The 24,144-nt window shown below is 39.7% G+C and overlaps 1 protein-coding gene across 3 annotated transcripts; it reads left to right on the top strand.

Moving 5' to 3' along the window:
* Positions 1-1,783: 1,783 nt before the first annotated feature.
* On the top strand, positions 1,784-22,841 carry LOC116936737 (LIM/homeobox protein lim-7). 3 transcript variants are annotated; one of them, XM_045169586.1, is made up of 7 exons: positions 1,784-2,756; positions 6,458-6,821; positions 6,944-7,380; positions 7,554-7,604; positions 12,278-12,789; positions 14,533-14,793; positions 21,702-22,841. In XM_045169586.1, exons 1-7 carry the CDS (start codon positions 2,729-2,731, stop codon positions 22,008-22,010), a joined length of 1,962 nt encoding a protein of 653 aa, XP_045025521.1. In that variant the 5' UTR covers positions 1,784-2,728; the 3' UTR covers positions 22,011-22,841. The 3 variants fall into 3 exon arrangements, with proteins under 3 accessions (XP_045025521.1, XP_045025523.1, XP_045025522.1); XM_045169588.1 differs by having other exon boundaries at positions 12,278-12,639; XM_045169587.1 differs by having other exon boundaries at positions 6,461-6,821.
* Positions 22,842-24,144: the final 1,303 nt, after the last annotated feature.

The raw sequence follows: 24,144 nt of genomic DNA on the forward strand, positions 1-24,144 counted from the left end.
ATATGCGCATATATATCTACGAACGGGTGCTGTGTATATAGACCTTTTTGTCACCGCCTTTTCTTTTTGTTTTGTTTTTTTAAAACAGCATTTCTTCATTTGTTTTTTTTCGGTTGGCGTGTTAAACCGCGTTAATCCGCAGCCGAGTGGCGCAGTCACGTCTAAATATACTGTTTACACTGAATGCCACACAGTGTTTCTCTTTTCTTCTAGTTTTCAACGTCTATCTACTTCAGCCAGCAGGGTTTGACCAACAACTATATATATGTGCGCGCCTGCTGCATATATATATATTTTATCGCACTTTTCTTCTTCTTCTTCTTTTTCGGACGCTCCCTGAGAAACGCCGACGACTTTTCCCAAACGTCATTGACAGCCGCTCGCTAAACGCTATAGACTCTGTCGACCTTTGACCTTTTCTCTCTCTCTCTCTTTGCTGTGTGTGTGTCTGTTGATTCTCTTTCTTCACATCACGCTTCTCTATACATCTTCCGCGTGCGTGTACATAAATAGAGGACCAGCTCAGCTAATATTAGCCAAGCATTTTCGGCTATATTATCTATAGCCTATATATATACGTGTAATAGACTTGTATTATAGTTTGACTACTGGATATATATAGGCCAAAAGTTGAAGCTTCTAATACAAACTTGTATATATATAATATAGGCATCACAATTGCCGAGTGCACGTCCAGTTGCAGTCTTTCTTTTTTGCTTTTTTGCTTTCAAAAAGGGGGGGAGGGTGAACCGCTGAGATTCTCAAAGTTATAAGAAGAAAAGGAAAAAGAAAAGGGCCGGAGCGGAACTTTCACAGAGTTTTCCCACAAGACGCACCGCCGTTTTTCGTTGCTGCTTCTCGTCTCGTTCTGAAAGCTGCGTGGCGGCTGTCAAACGATATATCGTTGATGTTACATAAGGACTTTGTGTGCTGTATAGTTAAATGCCTATATGATGAGGTCCGTTGCCTATAGCGCCTTTTCCGTCACGTGTCACGCCGATCCCAACCGGATTTCATTATTTCAAAATGAGTTGAACATTTGGCAAGATAAAAAAACTAAACAAAAAAGGAAAAAAGAGAGAATTAATCATTTGAAATTGGCACAAAAGTTGATGCATAAAAAAAAATAAAAAAAAGAAATGATGGATTCAGATGTTGAAGAATTGATATCCGGGTGCACAAGGCGATCCGTTTGTGTGTTTTGCTCCTATAAAGAGGACTCGGCTCCTTCTCTTTTTTTTATTTTCAAAAAAAGTAAAAATAAAAAAAAAATAAGGAAAGGAAAAATAACAAATTCTTATTTTTTTTTTTTTTCCGTTTGCCTTTGAGGGAAGAGACGGTTCCAGACCGTTGGCGCACACACGGATCGATCGTGAAAATTAAAAAGAGAAAAAAGAAGAAGAAGAAGAAGAAGAAGAAGGAGGAAAAAACAATAATACAACAACATGAAGAGAAAGAAGAAGAAGAAGAAAAAAAAAATACACGAAGCGAAAGGAACGATAGAAAGTAAATCAAGAAAAAGAAAAAAAGAGGAGCTTCACCACCAATGGGAAGTCGAGAGACGGGGTGGAGTTACCCGTCAACTGCCACCAACTTGACCAATCCGACCGTTTGACTAGACTCCGCCTCCGGTTTCCTCTTGTCCTCCTCTCCCGGAAGGGGGTGGCGACCAAGGTGAGGTTGCAAAGGAGGGAGGGGCGGGATCTTTGTGTTTTTCTTTTCTTTTTTTTTTTTTTTATCTCTACTTTTTCGTTGTAACTTGGAGACTAGGCGCCTGATGGCTGGCCAGTCGCCGCTGGATGTGGCTTCGGTCCGGTTCCTCACGTCACTCAGTCCCCAGTGACATTTCGATTATTTATTCATCATATCGCCACCGCATTGTCGCCGGCCGTATCCACTTTGTTTTGTTTTTGTTCGGTGTCTTCTTTCTTCGCAAAAGTGAACGTCTTTTGTTTTTTGTTTTTTTCGAGGTCCAATCGAAGTTGTTTTTTTTTCGCAATTTGAATTTGGTGTGGTGTCGAGCGACATTTCTTTCTTCTTCATCACGGACGAGTTTCAAAAAAAAAGAAGAAGAAAACTTCGTCTGCTTGACTTTTCTTATTCGCCTGTGGCGCGCAAACTGTGATCCATTTGAAAACAAACAAACAAACAAAAAAACAACAACGTTTGAAGAGCAAATTTGAATTGAGTTTTTTGATTCGTCAAAACAAAAAAAAAAAAATTGGTTTTGGGGCACATTAAGGAAATTGTGGACCTTCTTCTCGGTGATTTGGCATTCAAAATAAAGCAAGCCGAAAACGTTTGTGGTTGCGGCGTATGTAGGGAACGTGCGAATTGCTTGCAATTCAATATCCGTCGGAAAAACAATTAAAGACCGAGGATTACATTTGCGATTGAAACAAATGAATAGGACATATGTGCCTATGGTCAGGCCTATGTATATGTCATTTGCATACGAGTGAATTCGTATTATCTCCTAAATATATATCCAGTGATTTACCGCAGCCGTGCCACCACCTCCCCTGTTCACCTCCGATTGCCAGAAGAGCTGATTACAATTCAGGGCTGTGCAATTGTTAAACAATCCTCTACCCTGCCCTCCCTCCCCCCCCCCATCCCCCCGTATTGTTTTTGTGTCGAATCAGTTCTGATCACTTGAGATTGTGCTCCGGTCGAGTGCTGAGGCGGCCCGAAAATTTCGCCCTCGTTGGTCCTCGTCGAGTCCGAGATGCAGACGGAACAGCAGCCCCTCCTCCGTAAGTTGACCTTATTCTTCAGCACACGTAATATAATATGAGCACATCCTTGGTATAACTTAATCGAGCGCATGTAATTAGCGTAATATACATTAGGCTACGCAATTTCACAGTCTTAATTGATTGCCGGGTGATGTATATCCGTTTGGCCGCCAACCGGCCAAAAAACAAACAAATTTAAAACAAAAATCGAACGGATTAACGTCGTCGGTGGTCCCTCCCCCCCTTTTTTTCCCCTCTTTATTTTTAAAGGTAAATAAAAATTAAAAAAAGCGGTGATTTTAATGCATGCCGTCGGGTATCGCCTTCAGACTAAAAATAAAATCAATGACTTAACAGTTGCGGCTAAACGTTCGAATATAGCGCAACTTATTGGATTGCCACACAAAAATCGTTCGCGGTGCGTGGCCTACATCGGAGAAACGTTTCATTCGAAGTATAATGCGCTGTATAATATACCAAATAAGAGAGCTGGCTTTAATGTTTGGCTATATAATACATCAGTTTCCCAGCAAATATATAAGGAAAAGAAAAGGGGAAATAACATTAGAAAAATTAGAATAGCCCTTCCACCCCTCCCCCTTCCTCTGCAATGTTTCAAATCGAATGGTTGTTTGAATCTTGTTTTACCGAGATCGCAAATAAAATACATAGTCTATAGAGTCGAGTTTAAACATAAAACATGCCAAGGCAAGGTCTAATATTATATACAAGGGAACGACCTTTGCTGTCCATTTGATGCAGCTGGCCATCAGTCTTTTAATTTTATTTTTTTTTAAGGTGGGATCATTGATTCAGTGTATACATATATACATAAGCTTTCTCGGTTTGATCTTTTATATATAGCGATATGCAGAGCCAGCGATTCGCCAAATTCTATTTATCTCTTTTCTGTTTTTGTTTTAAAAGTTGTTTGCCGAAATTCTATTCGGACGTCGGTTCGACTTTCTATTCATCCGTATACCCCCTTTTTTTCTTCTTAAAGACGAGGGATTTTTAATCAATTAGATGAAGAGAATGGCCCGACTATAATATTTGCATTAATACCTTGGGCGTACACATGGAAAAAAGGCTTATTACTCAATACCGATGTGCAAGAAGGAGCTAAATCCATTGGACGGTCAAGTGGGTACTGCATTCACCGTGCATAATGCGCCGTGTTATTGTATTTAGAGTATGTATATACCATAGGCTATATAGCTATAAGGTCTAAAAAAGATATCGGAGAATATATATAGCCTAAGCCGATTTGCCAACCTGCTTTGTTTATTTATTTTTTTCGGTGGAATTGTTTGGGTTTATAACGTAATTTGTTTGCCTCATACAGTTGTGCAAGTTGCGACACGCAAATTCTTAAGATTGCTATTAATATAATATAGACACATATACGTAGACTATATAGCAGAAATAAGGAATCGATCTCATATGGTCTAAATGTCGCAACGTGAATGTTTCAGAACTTAAAAGAGTGGGCGTCTCATCTTATAATTTTTTCATGTGCAAATCTCGATAGGCTTGCTATCATAACCTTTTGATTTTGGCTCGAACATTCGGGTAGTTGTAATTGGACATTGAGGCAATTCCGTCCTGTTTGCTGTAGGACCCCAAAATCAGAGTCACCCTTGATTCTTCCTGTGGTTCTTTCTGTGTAAACGTATCAAACTTGTCGTGAACCAGATATCCCTTTTTTCTTTTTTTTTTTTTTTTTTTCTTATCTTTAGGTTGTTTTTTTGATTTTTTTGTTTTGGTTAGTATTCGGACAGGAGAGTGATTGATTTATCAAAATTGGGAGCAAAAAATTATTTAAAAAAATGATAAGAAAAAAAATAAATGAAAAATGAAGAACTTGGATGAAATCGAGAACTCCTGAGACGGGCGTCGCGAATGGATAAAAGAAAGAATTGATTTTTTCGAAAAAAAAAAAAAATGAATCCGATGAAACATTTCGCTCGCCAGTCGTCGGCAATTCCGTTTCCACAATCCATTCGTTTTAAGGAGGAAAAGAAATAGATATCGTTATGAAACAGACTATTGGCCATTTAAAAAAAAAAAAGAGGAAGGAAAAAAAATGAAATTAGAAAAAAAAAAGTTTAAACTGAAACAAAAGACAAAAAAGGAAGGAAGAGCGGGCGATGCTTATCAGGTCCATAACTTGACAGTGGCGCCTCGACTGCTGGCCCGTCACCCAACGGCCAACCAAGGTGGTCCACATTGCAACCCATGCAGCCGTTTTTCACTCTAAATACGTATACACCGGTCAGATCAATACAAAAATAGCCATCATTGCAAAACATATCAAAGGGCAAAAAAAAACAAAAAAACATTTTGCCCAAAAACAATTTCCTTTTATTTTTTGAAAACTAAAAATCGATGATTTAAAAAAAAAATTCAGTGAAATGTCATTGAAAGTCGATCTCATTTCACGACAGGTATATATATAGAACAATCCAGCGGAGTTTAAGGTGAATTCAATTATTAACCCGTTATATAGAGTCAGTCACATGTCTATATATTTTAAAAGAGATATATTCAAAAATGCATATAGCCGAAAACAAAACAAAAAGGGGAACCTGGTGACAGCTGTTTAGCCCACCTCCTTTACCTCTCGATGGGGGGTTCGGATGATGAGAGAACAAAAGGTAAAAAAAAAAAAAAAAGGTGTGCGAGGCTGGTGTGTAAGGGGGGAAGGTTGACAACACACACAATAGGTGAAAAAGAGAGAGAGAGAGATGGGTTTAAATTTAGGTGCGCTATACCGGCGCGTGCACTAGCCCCCCCAAAACATCGGCAGAGTATAAACACATAGAAAAAAAAAAAAGACGGTCCATCAGCAATTAGCCGGAAAAACAAGGGTGGCGCTAAAAAGGGGAACAACCCGACGATGATTCAAAAAAAGAAGAAGAAGCGGACACCGGGCGGCGTTTTGTTGTCGACACTGTCCTATATTTATCACCCCCTCCTCCCTGACACCCTTTTTTTTTTGCCAGCATCATCTGAATATTTCATCGCATCGCCGACTTGCTCGCTGTTCATTATTGATGATGTGATTCAGCATTTTTTATTTAGTTTTTATTTTTCAAATGATTTTCTATGCGACAATTACTTGTGCTGCTATACCTCCAGCAGATAGGCCTGTTACGTATAATAAAGTTCCATTCTTGGACGGACTATTTAGGCCTGCCGCTCTCTTGCTAACATCAGACGGAAATTGATGATCTGCTTCTATATAATAGCTGGTAGAGATCAACAGGATTCATTTATCACGTAGAAGAAAAGGCCACAGAGTCTATCAAATATGGCCGTTTGTTTCATATATTTTTCTCTTTTGTTGTTTTCAATTTGTTGTTGTTGTTCCCCTAGCAAGTTCTCTGCCTGTATATACGTATATAGGTGGGGCCTATTTTCACCCTCCCTTTTCCCCCTGGCGTGATCTTGATTTTCATCCGTCACTGCTCGTGTGCTCTATGACACCCTAAATAATAAAGAAAAAGAAGAAAAAAAATGAAACAAGAGAAAGAAAAATTGAGACGAATAATGCCATTTATTATGAGCATCTCGGTCAATAGAATTGCGGTTATACTGTTACACGTTGATTGATGTAGAGTCTATAGATTTAAACTCCAACACGATCAATAATTTTGTTTGTTTTTTTGCTGGGGGGGGGGGATGTGACCCTGTTGTGATTGTGGATCATTTTCAAGTAGGTGGAGGGCAGCAGCATCACCATCATCTGCACCATCATTCGCTGCAACAACATCATCCGTCCGTCACTGTGGCCGCTGCCGTGTCCGTCGGTACGGGACCTATCGTCCCGTCTTCCTTACCGGGAGCGATCCGCGCTTCGGCCGTGTCGACCAGCACCAGCGGGGCAATCAATAACGGCACGGGCAGCTTATGCGTCGGATGTGGTTCACCCATCCAGGACCAGTACATTCTAAGAGTGGCTCCTGATCTCGAATGGCACGCCTCCTGCCTCAAATGCGTCGAATGCGGCGTCCTGCTCGATGAGAATTGCACCTGTTTCGTCCGCGATGGCAAGACCTTTTGCCGCAGAGATTACGTCAGGTAAACGACGTGGCTAAATTTCATTGCATTTCACCGTCTTAAAAATTTTCAAAAATTCACACAAAAAAATTCAAAAAAAAATGATTGATGTGATCGTGTTGATTTATTGTTGTTGGCGGCAGGTTGTTCGGTGCCAAGTGCGACAAGTGCGGTCTGGGTTTCAGCCGGTCTGACTTTGTGATGCGGGCCAAGAGTAAAATCTACCACATCGAGTGTTTCCGGTGTGCGCTGTGCCAGCGCCAACTGGTGCCAGGTGACGAGTTCGCTTTGCGTGACGACGGCAACCTCTTCTGCAAGGACGACCACGATCAGACCAATAACAACAGCAGCAGCAACAACAACAACAACAACAGCAGCAATCAGAATAACAACAATAACCACCAGAATGCTCATCATCACCACCACGGCCATCACGGCCATCATCACCACCACAACAACCAGACGAGCTCGTCGTTGATGCTCTTAGAGGCCAAAAGTGAGCACCACAACCAGAGTAGCAACAGCAGCAGTGGCACCGTCTCTTTCCTGCCAATCAGCAACAGCAGCATCAAAAGCCACAGTAAGTATTAGACCTACACGTATGTATTATATAGAAAACAATTTGTATCCAATGCTGTGTGGCCCACGAATTTGAACTCACGATGCTGTCCTATTATTATACGTATGTGTTCACTTGATTGGCTGAAGAACAAACAAAACAAAATTCAATTGAAAATGTGGGATATTTTACAGAGTCGAGCAGTGGACGACACAGTCGAGCAAACAGCAACGATTCACATTCAGGTAAGCACAAACTGACTGATCCTTTTTTTTAAATTTTATTTGATGTGCCTGTTTGATATGCATGCCCAAGCTATAGAAAAAAACAACAGGCGTTTATAGAATCTAAGAAATTGCAATTTGACATACGACTGACGACGTCCGAATTTCTAATATTGGTGATCTTCTATATATAATCGCTGGATTACTTTGAAGCCCCTCTTTTTCTTATATACATTACTGTGGGCAGGTAGGGTCGATAAACGAGTTAGGTCTGGTACAGAACGTCCGTATATATAAATATGGGCCGATGGCCATGTTAGAAGCTATATACATACTCGATCTGTGTGTCTGTATATAGGTCTACCGATAAAAATAGTGTCGTGTGTTTTTATAAAGGAGTCCAGCATAACTGAGCAAGAAGAAAGAGCTTCTGATTTGAAGATGGATTTGGCCCATGCCATCGAATGGGCAAGGCAAAACTGGTTGCCTACCGTTTGATGTGTATAGCTCCGTATATAGTGTTTAACATCGTATATGTATTTTCTCCCATTCCGAGAATGGTCAATTTATTATTGGTTGTAGGACTAGTTGTTTTATTGTACCGTACACACACAAAATCTGGAAGTCGCACTGTCGGAATTGATATAGTCGATCGACGTTTATGTCTGTGTATTGAAGTATAAAACGTTTTTCATTCATAGATCATCTCACAAAAGGCAGTTGAGTTAGGCTGAAACGCTTTTCTTCATCTTCTCTTCCATATTCATCATGTTTACGGATGTATATGAAACTATATAGAGCAGCAAGGCGAAGTAGTTGAACTTTGTTTGCGTCTGTAAGTTTGAAAATCCCGCGAGAGTTGCGATGTAGGGGATCTCCTGTTCAGCAGACTAAAGTAGACTAAACTATACATACGCGTGACGTGTATATAGAGTTGATAAACTATAATATAGAGAGGGGAGTTGTCGAGTTGGGGGGGAGATATTAAGGAAAAAAAAAATAGAAGAAGAAAAATAAGAGTTGATTTTTTTATTTTTTATTTCGGAGGTAAAAAGACTTTGAAGATTTTGTTCTCTCTCTCTCTTAATACGAGGGGAGGATAAAGAGGGGGAAAGAAGAAGAAGAAGAAAAAGGGGAAGAAGCTTCTATACAGCTTATATATATATATATGTGTGTGTGTGTGTGTGTGTGTGTGTATGTGTGTCTGAACTAATCTAGCTAAAAGCTTTCAAACTGTTCTAAGCAGCAAAGGCTCGCGCGCCGGCGCCGGAGCATCACACACAGTTCACTTTCTCTCAATTTCTTTCCCTTATTATTATTATTATTTTTTATTTATTATTTATTTATTCTCTGATTCTTTATTTTTGCTGTTCTTTTTTTTCCCAGTTGAATCGCGTGTGTTTTTTTCCCCTGACAAAATCATTTCTGTTTCATATGCAAATGACATTTTCTTTCTGCCTTTCAAATGCCGGAATATTATTCATTTGCTCCGATTTCTTTCTCCGGCCAACTGCGGAAGTGTCGATCAAGCCTACATGTATTTACGACTTTAATGTTAAAGCATTCGAGAGAAGAATAGATATAGCCTATACAGTTTGAGCAGGGAATGAGAGAAAAAAAGGGGGGGGGGATCTCTCTCAATCGGTATATAGACTATACAATGGAGCGGATATTTCCTTTGATAGAAATGGATCCTTTCAAAAAAAAATCCCGTGATGGATTTTATGTTATTTTATTTTGCTTTATGGCAATAATATACAGAGCACATTTGCATACACGCGCGCTCATTTGTCGGTTTGAAAATACGAAGGATATATGGGATAGCAGATCCATTAAGAAGTTTTGCGCATCCGACGCTGATGGCGCTTTAGTGATCGTTGCGAAACTGGCCGGATGTTATCCTTTTCTCGTTGGAACGAATGAAACAGTTGCAATTCAAATTCTGCATATAAGCCGCGTTTAATAATGTTGTGGAAATGCCTGCAGCAGTTTTGAATGTTTGCCAGGCACAGCCGTCATCATCATCGACACTTATTGAGTCCATAGAAAAGAAGCGAGTCTCTCTCAAATTAGATAGCCAGTTCGGTCTAGTCTGATTATACCAACTTGATTGTTTAGTTTTTTTAAAATAAATTTTCAAATTAAATTCATTTTTTTTTTAGCTATTGAGCTAGAACGAGGTTGGAAGGAAAACTGGATCCTTAAAACCTGTACATCAATCAAAACTCTCATTTTTCTTATTCGCCACTGCATCGTAATAATAATCGCATATTTCCAAGGCTAAATAAATAACGCAAAGTCGGGAAAATACGAATGTTTGGCATTTCTTATTCCGCTGAGAAATTTTAAAAATAAAAACAAACAAACAAAAAAATTGCGCCCGTCTGTTAGTCGTTGTCCCGAACTTCGTGAAAATCCAAAGTTCTTTTTAGTTTTTTTCTTTCTAATTCTTTTTCCTACCCCCCCCTTCCCTCCCGCTGCTCACGACAATTGCCTGAAATTTGTGCTATACAAAAGAATCGATCACAATTTCTGTTGATTGACCTTCGTTCTTTGAATGTCTATGCAAAAAAACAAAAAACAAAAAGAAGAAATATTGTTGCTAAGCGTTTGTTTCTACCCCCTACCCATCTCTTTATTTAAATTTTTGGTTATTTAGTGACAAGTTTTTGTTTTGTTTTGTTTTTTGTAGTATTTTTTTCTTTATTTTCTTCCCCTTTTCGCGATATGCAAAGGATTTCTCAGATTGGACAAGAATTTCGGCGTGCCCAACGCGGTGCTTGTTGACTTTTTAAAAGTTATCTATGAACAGGAAAACAGCAAAAAAAAAAAAAGCCAAACGTTTGGCTGTCCGTTTCCGCGATTCATAAGCGCGCGGAATCGCACCGAATTGTAACCGAGTTCGGAAAATCAAAAAATTAAAGAAATTTTGGTTTGTAGGCTAATCGTGTGGCAACACAGCCGACCACACACAATTCGTAATTCAATCAAAACGCATCACAGAGACAAATCTAGAAAATACGTGTGAAAACTGAGTTAGGGTAAAGGGAGAAATCAGTCACCGCATCATCTATATTAGGGTTTTCAGATATACATACACGCAACAACAGCTCTAATGACATAAGAAGTAAATATATATATATATTATAGGCCTTCCCCAGCACTCTTGATGTTGCTGTATAGACCTATATATATGTAGGACTATATATACACAACCATCACACCAGGGAATAAATATATACATACAGCTATTATAAATGTTGGGTAGGTCTATATAATACATTTTTTTTTTTTCTTCTGCGTCTAGGGTTTTTAGAGGGGTTATGTGTGTGATGTGATCCTTCGGGAGAACTTTGGCGTGTCGTCCAACCATTAGTTGTGTTTGTGGGGTTTTCCCATTTTTCGTTGGGGGGGGGGGGGGGCTCGCAAACGTACCTCACCACGTATATAGGTTTCCCTTTTTTTAAAAAGACCCGTTGCGTTTTTGTGGGCCTTTTGGGAGTTAACCTTCTCCCCGCAGCAGAGGGCAAACTTTGTAACCGTGACTCGCTGTACATGCTCAAGAGCGAAACGTGCGTAGAGGGTGCAACCATATTAGAGTCAGAAGAGTCAGAAGAGAGGCTGGACAAGATGGACATCCACCTCGATTCATCACCAGGCCACTGAGTAGACCTATATCTCGTTCGATGTAATGTCTCTAGTGGCTTTATTTGTTTGTGTCATACAATTGAATAATATGTTGATCCTATAAGATATCGAATGTAAATGATCAGCAGCCCCCCCACCCTACCCTTCCCCCCACCCCCCAAAAAAGAGAAGAAGTCAGTGGGGAGTCATTTTTATTGTTTGTACGTGCATCGATAATGATGAGCCCAAAGGGTGGGACTGATGGGATATAGAGAGAGAGAGAGAGAAGGAGAACAGTCTTGCCCTTTTGTCTATCTATTATCATTTGCTGGATGGAAAATTAACACATTAGTCGGTTGTTTAGTCGGGGCGTCATCGGGTAGTCACGCGAAGTTTGTGCTAGGGGCTCCGAACAACAAAATGGAACGGTATGGCTGCTTATAAATATTCGATTGGCTCGCCACTAACATCAACCCCTAATCTTTTGTCTATATTGAATCTGCTTACATAATATGCAAATAAAAAAAATATTTCAAAAAAAAAAAAAAAAAGAAAAAGGGAATACTATTCGGGTTTCTTGAGCGGCCATGCGCTAAAACGACCACATGAAAAAAAAAAATAAACAAGAAAAAAAAAAATAGAATTGAACATGATGTATGTATATATCTAGCCGCGCGCTATATAGCTCGGCTCTATTACAAATATTGGAGCAGCGTCAATATGTTGATTTAAGGCTATCCAGTGACACACCAAACCAGAGGGGGGGAGGGTCAGTCAGTTCATGCCGCAACGTATTGACGCAGTTCCGCACGGCATGCAACCACAAACGTTTTCATCTTATTGATTTAGGATACATATTTATATATAGATATATAGATATATTTTCAAATAGACTTGATTATAATTAAATGTTCTTTTGGTTTCCTTCCATCTTCCCTATATATATTATTACCCTACAATCTTATTGTCTTAATAATTTCAAAGTAATTGAAAGATATGACGAACCAAAGAAAAAAAAGGAAATTGTTGTTCAAAAATTGAATTTTTCATTGATTTTCATTAAACAGACAGTTCAGACACTTGCATCACGACGTCGACGCGGAAGGAGAGCGGCGAACGATCTCGAGGGGCGGTTAGTAGTAAAGGCGAACGCGGAATGGGAGGCGTCGGTGGATCGGGCGGCGTCTCGGGCGGCGGCGCTGGATCAGACGGCAAACCGACGCGAGTGCGGACCGTATTGAACGAGAAACAGCTGCACACATTGCGCACCTGCTACGCAGCCAATCCCCGACCCGACGCTCTCATGAAGGAGCAGCTGGTGGAGATGACGGGCCTGTCACCGCGAGTCATCCGCGTTTGGTTCCAGAACAAGCGCTGCAAGGACAAGAAGAAGGCCATCCTGATGAAACAGATACAACAGCAAGAGAAGGTAGGCCATCATCATCACCATCTACCCGACTACACAGCCCCGAACAATTGCAACACCTACTACCACATAAGGACGATGATGGAACACCAGCACGCGCGTAATATCCATCATCATCCGCATGCACACGACGACTCGTCGGATCCAATTGAAGTGAGGAATCCGATCTCGATAGCCACGTCACCCTATTTCTCGCCAGAGTTTTCATTCAGATAGTTTGGGTTTTCATCTCGTCATGGGTTGAAAATGAATAAAGCGTAGGCGTATAGGCCCAACCACCCCCTTACCCTCCCTCCCCTCCCCCCAAATTTGTCGTAGACCTATAGGCTATAGCGAGATAATTATAGGGAATGCGAGAATTCAAAACAAAAAAAATGATAATAATAATAATAAGAACGTGAGATAATTGGATGATATAACCACACCAATAAATATATCCAACTGATGGAGAAAAAGCGAAAATTAAAAATATCATTTTCTTTTTCACGAGGACGACATTGTGTCGTTGTGTGTGCATAATGGGGGGACGGGGGACGGGGCTGTATAGCAGAGTATCGACGAACAAGAAACGAGGGCAACCTGATGATTGTAGTGCTCGACAGCTATAAAGGCTCGGGTGTATATACTGTACATATATACGTTTATACAGAGAGAGAGAGAGAGAGTTGAACATTCTCGTTATTCTCTCGAATCGATAAAAACTCATCGTCTAAATGGACTGCGGGGTTCTCTTCTTCTTTTCTCCGGCCAGTTCTCTCTGCTTTATCCCTTACAAAAGAGAGCCCTTTCTTTCTTTCTTTCTTTCTTGTCAGATGACGTTGTATAGACTTTAGTATATGCACGGTGGCACCGCAATCACCGTAATGGATAGAGTCTCATAGACACAACCCCTCCACACACACAAAAACTAGATTCCCTTCCTTTTATATCCGCACCATCATCGCCCCGTTGCATATATATCAAAACAGTCTAACCATACATGAGGGTATAGGCAGCAACAAGAAAAAGGGAAAACAAAAATTTAATAAACATAAAAACAATAAAAGACGGGCAGTTTTTTGGGACCAGAGATATTTTCAACTTATGTAGAATTTGATTCGGCAAGCTCTTTCTCTGCACATACAGAGCGCTCTTTCCTACGTGTTAGCCTATACATTTTCACTGTTTTGTGATGACGATCGTTTTTACACACACACACACACACACACAGACACACATCACACCCATTGATGTTTCAGAAAAAGCCGCACAACAGCGGACCGAGCCAACTGGACGAACGCTTGGCTGCATCCGAATCATTATTTCTCGTGCTGTGTCTATATAGGGTCTATATGTGTGTGTGTTCCCGGTCCGTCCATTATATACCCATTCCGTGCCAACGCCATCAAAGCAAATCTTTCCGACTCTCTCGTAATATATATGATCATTTTTTCCCCCCTTTCCGTTCAACGTAGACACGCACAGAACAACGTGCTTCATTTTCGTGTACTATATATATACGTTCTACGAAAGCCAGTATTTTATTTTGTATATATGTTACGCAATCCAAGTGAAACAAGTATTGAAACAAATGTTTTCATTGATCTTCATTCAAAACCTGCTTTGGATGCACTTCTATTCGTTTTGTTTTGGAATGAATGAATTACATTATTTATAAATACGTATATACGTACTATTATTATCATTTGTCCTTTCGTAAAATAAAGCTATGAATGTCAGAGTTCTAATCAACTAAAATTCCGTCTCTAATGTTCGTTTTGTTTTTGTTTTTTTCTTTTTCTCTCCGTTCCTTTTTTTCCACCGCCCCCGTCCTTTTATTTCTTCCTGGCCGAATGTTTGGCGTCCACCTTTATCAATGGACGGACGTACTGCATAAATAATTAAAAAAACGCAAAGGACGGAAGGAAGCTGGGCTTTGGTTCCATGCAAGGCATCCCGCTGATCGCTTCCAGTCCGGTCAGGCATGGCGAGTCGTCGCCGGGTGGTGGTGGCGGCGTCGGGGGCGTCGGAGGAGGAGGCAACGGTGGCGGCGGGATCAATCCAGTGGAAGTACACGCCTTCGCCCCGCCCTGGAAAGCGCTGGCCGAGTTTGCCTTGCACAACGATTTGGAGCGCATCGATCCGTCCGCACCGCATTTCCAGCAGCTCATCAATCAGGTAAGCGAAAATTAGCCACCAGTGAAATCCTTGATCATTTTTTTTTATTATTATTATTTTTGAAAGTTATTATGTGTCCGTTAGCTCCGCAAACAGACGGGAGACCTTAAGAAACTTTGAAAAAAATGATTGGAGTCCTTTAGTTTAGTTTTTTTAAATAGCAGGATGTTGTTGTTGAATAGGGGGATTAAGAAATAAGAAAAACGAATATATATATTTTTTCTAATACGGTGACAATTATCTGAAAAAAAGCAAACACGACCTGCTCCGGAATTCTTGTACATGTTTTTTTTTTTTTAATTGATTTATTTATTTATTTTTGTTTGTGTGGTAGAGTTTTTTTATAGAAACCATCAAGGATTCTGTTAGCACAAAACAACACGCGCTGTAATATTCTTAATTATTATATGGGGTCTTTGTTTATATTACGCCTCTGTCCTTCTTCGACAAACGGAAGAAAGGTCCCCCCTCCCTTCTTTTTTTTTTTTTTTTTGATTTAAATTACTATATTCAACTTGTCGTTGGGTATTTAAAGGCTGTAAAACAATATTGTCCGCCAATTAGCGACCCTATTCTAAGCGGCCCAGGTATATATACCCTCACCTTGTAAAAAAAAAAGGGGGGGCTTGTGGATTGGGTGATGTTACAAAATCTTATACCTATATATGGTTATACTTTCATGTGCAGAAGGTTAAACAGTTTGCCATCAGAAGCTCGTACACTTGTATCAATTCCACTTGGATTCTAAAACCGATTGACAAGAGCTTTTTGATCGCAAACGAGCGAGTTCGAACGTGATATTTTCGTCTCTTTTCATCGCCGAGTTAAGACACTAGTTACCATGAAGAGCAGAGAGGGAGTGGGGGGGTGGGAATGGACTGGAACGTGCGCGGATATCGCGAATCAACTGATAAAACTTTTTGGAAGAATGATAAGGGCATGCACGAGGGCTCGGAACTTGTTATAGCTGATTGATTGGCATCGATCGAGCCATTCTTTCATTCTCCTCGTGCGATTGCTGACCAATCAAAACAGAAGATGGAACATATATACGTTTTGGTCCTTTTCTCAAATGTGTGTGGGTCCTGTCGCGTCGTCTTTACTCACGGCATGTGTGTATATCTATGCGTGTATGTGTATATATATACGCATACATCGCTTGTGATGATGACCAAATAGTTTGGGTTGGCGCCGTTCATTCCGGTCTCCAATTTTATTTGTTATTTTTTATACGGGGCAACGGGTGGCGACGCAACGACGGGACGTGGACCGCGTTCGGCTGCGGTCTGCTGGGCCCGCGGCACTCGACCGAATTCCGCGTCTCCCCAATCAAATCAAGTTTTTTTTTGGTTTTTTTTTTTTTACCCGTCATTTCTTATAGCTATGCGTTTGTGGTGTGTGAAAAACAAAAAGTGAATCAAACCGCCTGCAATAGAATAATTGTCCAGAAACTATAGCAGCTAGCGCCATTCATCGGACACAAAGACAAGATTTCTGGATTTTTTGGGGATTTTTTTATCCCTTGACATTTGTGCGCAATTAATGTCGGTTGTAAACTAATTCGGCCTCATTTCCCGTCGAATTGAGAATCATAAAACAAAAGGAGGGAATGAAAGACGGACCCATTGATTGCGATCGTCTTCTTCAATTTATTATTATTATTGTTTTGTTTTTTTTCTCTCTCTCTCTATTTTAATTACGTAGAAAGTGACAATAATCGATTTATTGGAGTAAAGGGAAATGTAGCAGACGATGTGCATTGAAAAAAGGGGAAGGTAAACAAATAAATAAATACAGGAGAGGCGGAATCAAAAAATGAAAAGAATGAATTACAAGTAGCCCATAGTGCGTGCTGGAGGCATCGCGATGAGCAAAGAGACACCTTGATGAATTGATGAGCTGTTTAGCCAAAAAGAATGATAGAAAAGTTCCTTTCTGTTTATTTATTTTCGTTTCCCCCCCTTCCCGTTTTATTTTCCCCGTATTTCTTCTCCCCCAAAAAAAAATATATATAAAATAAAGGAATGAAAAGACAAAAGACAAATAAAAGAAATAAAAGAGGAATCTTTTAAAACACACACAGACATACACACACACACACACACACACACACAAGAAGCAGAACATCAAACGTTAGAAGGAGGAAGAAGAAGAAGAAGAAGAAGAAGAAATAAGAAAATGTTAAAACAAAAAGACCAAAAAAAGGAAACTCGGCGCCTGGTTGACCAGACCGGACCGGAGCGAGTGGAGACGAGACCTGCCGACAAGACAGTTTTCAAACTGGCGTGTGTGTGACTGTTGACCGTGTCGCCACATCTGCGAGATGATGTGTGTTCTGTGTCGTATAGGCAAACCCCCAAAAAAAAAAACCAACTTCTTGGGCCTTTCTTATTTTTCTTTTTATTTCCCTAAAGTTAAAAAAGAGGAAGACAACAACAACAACAACAGCGAAAAAGAATGATTTTAACCAATAGCACACGATGACCCCGACCATGCGATTATACCTTTTTTACGACCTAATGTAAAGCAGTATAGATCCATTGCTTTGTGTGCACTTGTAGGCTATTACTGTATATATATAGAATTAACTATATAAGTGGAGAGAAGGGCGCTGGTGGACGAGTCTCAGTTGTCAACTGGAAATCGAGAGAAGAACAACATGAGACTGGGCATCTCTTGGTCCACATTTTATACGACAGTTTACATATATCTCAGTCGCTCTTTTTGTTTTCCTTTTTGTTCTTAGCTTCTCTCTCTTGTTTGTTGCCCGTCCGCACCGTCGTTCGTGCGTTCTTATTCCGATGGCTCCAAGGAGGAGTCAACCAGCCGACGTGCTATCCCTTATAGTCTGTAGACTGATGGCACAGTGCCTGCCGCTGTTGTTAGATTGTAAAATATATTTTAAAAAACAAAACAAAACAAACAAAACATAAAAAAAAGCAAAAAGCCAACCGTAAAGAAACGAAGGTTGACCTCCCAGAAGCGCCAGCATTCGGTCAGCGGTAGCCACGGCAACAGTGTCTATTTTTCACCGTTCGGGTATTGTTCCTACACTTTGTTTTTATTTCTTCGCAACGTGTGTATACTTAACAACTAATAAAAGAAAGAAAAAGGAAAATTCGAACAACTTCCACGACGTCGGATTTCGTCCTAAATCAGTCGCTGTTGGATTGATAAGCCTGTCAAATCAGACTGAATGGGGATGCCTTGAGCTGTATTAGTTTATTTACCTCACCACGCCCTTGAGCTGATTTTTTGACGTCAATCAGCCACAGACAGGTGACCATTCACAAAAAGGAAATCGCCAACTTCCATCCGTGTCCCTCCGTTTCGATTTGATTATTGCTTTTCCAAAGACATCGAATAACCTGTTTGGTGATTCACATCTTCTTGTCTCGTCTTCTTTTCATTTTTATTTATTTATTTATTTATTTATTTTTTCAATTCTGAAAGGAATGCTTGTGAATGTTCTCTCCTTTCCAGAGACAAATGTTTACTGTGAGAAGGATGTTGCGGTCTTGATCCTGTCGTGGTGCCCGCACGTACGTTGACTTGCTGATGACATTCCAGTCATTTCTGATATATGTCATTTGACTTCTGTGTGGACGCAGACAGACGGACAGCAATTGTATGCACACGATAGCAATTAGCTTCTTTGAATTTTTGGCCAAGACATTGTCCTTTCAAGTTTTTATTGATTTGATTTGATTTGGATTATTCCGAAATCTTTGGACAATGGCGATCGTTATATACATCCGCAATATTAGAAAAGATGATTGTTACACCGATTTGTAGAGATTTTCATTTTTGACATAACTGACGATGAACCGCAAACAATTGAGTTTGAGAGCGGGCGCATCTTTTTATTTGTTCTTGCTGAACTCGAATCGAAAATGGCAACAGCAAAAAATGGCGATCATTTTTGGTTTTTTAAAATGTTTAGTTTAATAATAAGAGACACGCAAAATGCACGGATTTTCCTTTCGTAACGAAGAGAAGAATCAACGAAAAAAATAAAAATAAAAGAAACAAAAAGATAAATGTATATATATATATATAAAAATTAAAAAAAGGAAAAGAAAAAAGAAGAAGAGACTCCAAGAACTGGCGACTGGCGACAGTTGGGCGCGACGACTTATATACCTATGACCACCTCTTTCTTCTTCTTGGGTTGTGTCGTCGTCTTTTCTTTTTTTTTTCTTTCTTATTTTACCTCTCCATCCATCCCACCACTGCCACCGCCACCACTTCCTCTAAAAGGAGACAAAATTTTTTCATCTTTTGCCTTTTTGATTTTTTTTTTTTCGTTCGATGGGTTTAACAAACAAGAAAAAAAAAAATCATTCTTCCTCTCCACACTTAATATCCTTCCCCCCTTTTTGTGTGTGTGTGTGTGTTGCTTTAAATAGACTATTTGGCTCGTTTCAGGTTTGTATGTATAATAAAGTCAGGATCTTTTGATCGCGCCCTTCTTCATGATGAACAGAAGGGCCGCACTATCTGAAATTGTTTTGGGGGGGGCCTTGCTAGTCAATCATCCAACCGACCGTATATACATTGTTAGACCTGAATCTTGATCCCCTCTCTTATTGGAATTTTTGTGGTATTTTTCGAAATGATTTGACCCGGGCGTTATCGTCGCTGTCGACGGGACAATTCATTCACGTCGAATGACGACCATAATCTCGCGAGATTTTTTAGTTTCGCTTTGAGGCCAGTTTCTATTTTTACCTTTGAATCTAAACGTCAGCGCCAATACGAATTCAAATGAATTGAATAGGAAATCTTCCCACCCACCCCCCTCACTCAAAAGAGGAGGGGTAACGAATATAAAAAACGTTGGCATCATCGAGACAATTAACGGATGTTTTGCGTCATTCCATGCGGCACCAATCGCGTTCGTTTACGTGCTGATGGATCGTTAATGCGCGTTTGAACGCCATCACTTTAGTTTTTTTCTTTTTCCGGAAGTGAAAATTTGGGATTTGATTTTTCGTCCGCCCGCATCCGCCTTCCAAGAAGAGGACGATAGAGCCGAGATAAAAAATTCTAAAGCAAAAAAATCGAAAAAAAAAAAAGGAATAAATAAAAAATTTGAAGTTAGGAATGAAAGAAAACACGTAGAGGGAGAGACAGCAGCAGCAGAAGCAGCAGCAGCAAGAAGAGAAGGCGAGTCAGGAAGATTCTTATCGGGGGAGGGGAATGGAGGAGGGAGGAAAAGAGGCAAAGCTTCGGCTGCGGCTGTGGCGGCGGCGGCGGCGGCCTGACGGGGGCCCCAAAGTCGCACTTTAATCGGACACGATCAAGGCAATTACAGGTCGGCAACATGGCGGCGGTCCCGTCTTTTTTTTTTTCTTCTTTTCTTTTCTATATCTCTGCCCTGTTGAAAAGAAGAAGAAGAAAAAGAATTTTTTAAAATGATTTTTAGGAGGGAAATAGAAAAAAAAAAGAAATAAATAAAAGAAATTTTCCCAAAAGTGTTGGGGCATCATGCTGTTTTCCAACTTCTTCTTTTCCTGCTCGGCTGTCTGGCGACTCTTTTTTCTTTTTTAAGTTGTTTTAATTCTTTTTTTTTTTTGTTTTTAATTTTATTCTGATGGTTGCCGATGCCTTTTTGTTTTATTATTATTATTATTTCACTGCTGCTGTTTTCTGCTGCCGTTGTGGAACTTTGTCTTTCCAATTCTTATCTGTTTAATATTCTGTTGTGTTTGTTTTGTTTTTTGTTTTTTTTTTTTTGTGCTTCTTTTACCCGTTTTTTTTCACATTAGAAAAAACAAAAACAACAAGACAATTTCTTCCCTGTTGTCAAGTTTTGTTTCGTACAGATTTTTTGTTCTTGTCGAGTGACGTCATGCGCGTCATCGGGTTCCCACGCACCCGACTAAGAAACGGCCGATATTGTGTTACGCGCTATAGGCCGATTAGGCAGGCGACATCCCTGACCTGTGTAATATTAATATGATTTTTCAACAACAACAACATTCTTTGTAAAAAAAAAAAAAAAAAAATTAAACCGCTTGATTGACTCCCTATTTTTCAAGTGGATCATCTCGCTTAATGATTGAGCCAGCAATTCGATAGTGAGATTTTTAAAAAATATCTATATAAATTCCGGTGGGAAGGGGGATGTCAACTACCGTTCAAAATGGCTTCCAATGCCTTTCCCTATACGAAAGGAGAGTTTTGAATAGCGAAAAGGGCTTGGCCTATAGGCTAAGGGTCCACATTTATTATACGTATATGTTTATATTTTCAAATGTTTTACTGCCGCCTCAATTGTTTATGATGTGATGCGCAGCCAGCCGATTGGTTGAGCTGGGTGCGCGGACCGTGTATCCACTTTCCATTCCGGAGAAAACGACCGCCCATCGACGAGTAGGTCGGGTGGCGGACCCTTGGACGGACGACAATAACAAACAAGAAAAATAAAAATAAAAATAAAAATAAAAAACGTGGATGGGAACGGTATAGGAGTGAAGGAGGAGGAAAAGGAGGGGTGTATAGAAAAGAGACGGAGAAAAGACGTGAGCACTGGTGGCGCCAATCCAAAAAGCTCCTCGTCGCCCGAGTGATGTAAGAACGTGGTACCGTGTATAGCAGCGAAGTAGATCCGTCATTCCATTCGTGACTTTGCGGTTTCAATCCATCATCAAGTGACGTGCCTTCTAAAAAGGAGCTCTGCTTCCCCCTCCACTCTGCTTTTCGTTTTAGACGTCACATTTAAAAATCGTGTTATTCTTCTAGACTCGAGAACGAGGAGAACTCAAGAACTGAACTAGTTCTAGTTTAAAAAATGCAGACTATTTTGATATTCTAATTATATGTACGTTAAGAAGTCAGACCATCGATAAAAGATCGTTTCGATTCACAGTTTGTTGACGAATTGCATTGTCTTTTTGGAATAGATGCATGGCTACGATATTCACGGACCACCTGATCACCTGTCGCACCATCATCACCATCACCCGTTGCAGCACCACCAGCAACTGCAACACGGTCACCATCATATGGGTGGAGGGGCTCCGATGGAAATGGGGACGATGGTCGGCGGTGGAGGCATCCACCATGGAAGTGGCATCGCTCATCACATCGGAGTGGGTCCCTTACAACATCCGCACCAGCAGCAACAACAGCAACACGATCCATCCGATGCCTTCGTCCAGTTTCTCGACTCGGATGAGGACAGCATGCAACACGATGGTCACAGTCCGTGATTGAACGCCGCACGCTAATTGATATGCAGCAAAAAAGACAAAAAAAAAAAATGCAAATTGAAATTGTTGGTTAAATTTGAAGAATCACGCAGTTTACGCCCGCAGTTTCTATTGGAAATCGATTGATAGCAAAAGGATGATCGTGTTATTTCTATCTACGACGCATTCTCCGGTGGTGCTCTCCTGTTTCTTTGTTTTTCTAACCGGATCCCGAAATATTATTTATTATTGACCGAGAAAGAAAAGAAAAAAAAATGATGATAAGAAAAATGAAGAAAAATTTAATGATCGCGTGCTTTATTGTTTTCTATACATCGCCGGTTCGAATAACCAGCCCCTAATTGTTAGCCAACCAATTTTTGAAAAAAAGAGTGAATCATCCAAGAAACACTGATTTTGAAAATGAGGTAAACAAAACAACAACAAAACAAAAATTTGATAAAAAAAAAACCAAGAAACATAGTTTAAATAAAAAATGTAGAAGAAAAAAACCAAACAAAAAAAAAACCTAACATGTGGGAATAAATTGTGTGTATCTTTTTGCGTGCCGTGTGCGTCCAGTTTCATGTCTGTGCGATTGTTACGTTGTTTTTATTATTTTTGGAAACACTGAAGGAGTTAAATTTAAACAAACCTGATTGATTGTTGCTGTCCAACGATATAACTATGCGCCCTAGTATACCATTACTACAAACCCATGTGTGTGCGTGTCGTTTTTTTTTTTTTATTCCCAATTTCGCCCTTTAAAATTGAATGATAAACAGAGTGTTTTTTGTTGATTGGAAGAAAATTACACACAACTCAATAAATGGCAAAAAGAATGATCAAACTTTGGATTTTTCGTCTTTTCTTGCGTTCGTTTGCAACGCCCGAAAACGATCCGAAAACTTTCGGTTCACGCATTTTGCATAAATATTAAGCTAGAAAGATAAAGCTTACACCGAATAAAGCGTTCTTTTGTCGCCATTTTCTTGGTTTATACTAGGACTAATACACGCTGCACTGTTGAGAACATAAACGAAAAGTACAAAATTTCTCATGGAAGAGAAAATTACAAATCCGTGCTTTGTACGTAAATTTTCTTTCTGCAACCAGTAACGTTCTGTATAGGTTACTTTATATCGTAAACATCATCTGTTTTAAAACTGAAAACTATGGTAAGTATAATGAACAAGAAGTCACTGAATGTGGCGTCATCGCCATCTCTGAGTAATCGTAGAATGTAATGTTATTGATCAATAGATGGCGTTGCGTTTACGGATCGGGACACATTTCGAGAGTTCACTAAGTTCTATTCAAACACATGATTTAGTATTCAAAGTGGCTGAGCAAAAAACGTTTAATTTTCGTTTATTCAAACCAGTGTCTGTCGAATAAGGAAAAACTTTATTCGTTTAAAAACGAATAGGAATAAGCAGTACAAACGAATACGAATAACGAATAACGAATTTCCCGATAGGAATTCTATAAAAACTGTTTGCACTATACCCAACATTGCACATCGATATAATAGTAAGGTACACTATCGCCTATCCCAAAACCGGCGGGTGTTTACTAAGTGGTTCCAAGATTCCCCACTAGGTTCGCTAGTCTAGGAGGCCGGTCGTCTACAGAGGTGATAGGGCAAAACACCTTTTTTATTTTAGAATTTTTCATTATCAGTTCTTGTGCTAGAAAAGTAAATCCACTAGGGCTAATTTTCATTCCCGATTTTTTGGGACCAAAATCTAAATGACAATGCAATTTTGGAATTTTGTATTTTTATTTTAAATTCACCCTATTTTGAAAAATTGCGCCGTTATATATATTATATATCCATATTATATATATCCATATTATATATATATTATATATATTATTATTATATTATATATCCATGAAAATTAATTCAAGTAAAAGGCTAGGGATGCTGTTTAGTATTTTTTGCGTTTCTTGTGTCAAGAAAATATGTAAACATGGGTGATTCAAATGTGGATATGGGGATAATGGATAAACTAGGGATGATTAATTATTTATAAAGACTGGAGAAGACGCAGAATGTCTTAAAGTGTAGTATTCTAGAACATTTCCTGAATTGGAAAAGTATTACTAGGGTAAATAAATCAAAAACCCCCTTTTTTCCTATCTCCCCTTG

The sequence above is a fragment of the Daphnia magna genome, linkage group LG2, assembly GCF_020631705.1.
Source record: "Daphnia magna isolate NIES linkage group LG2, ASM2063170v1.1, whole genome shotgun sequence".
NCBI lineage: Eukaryota > Metazoa > Arthropoda > Branchiopoda > Diplostraca > Daphniidae > Daphnia > Daphnia magna.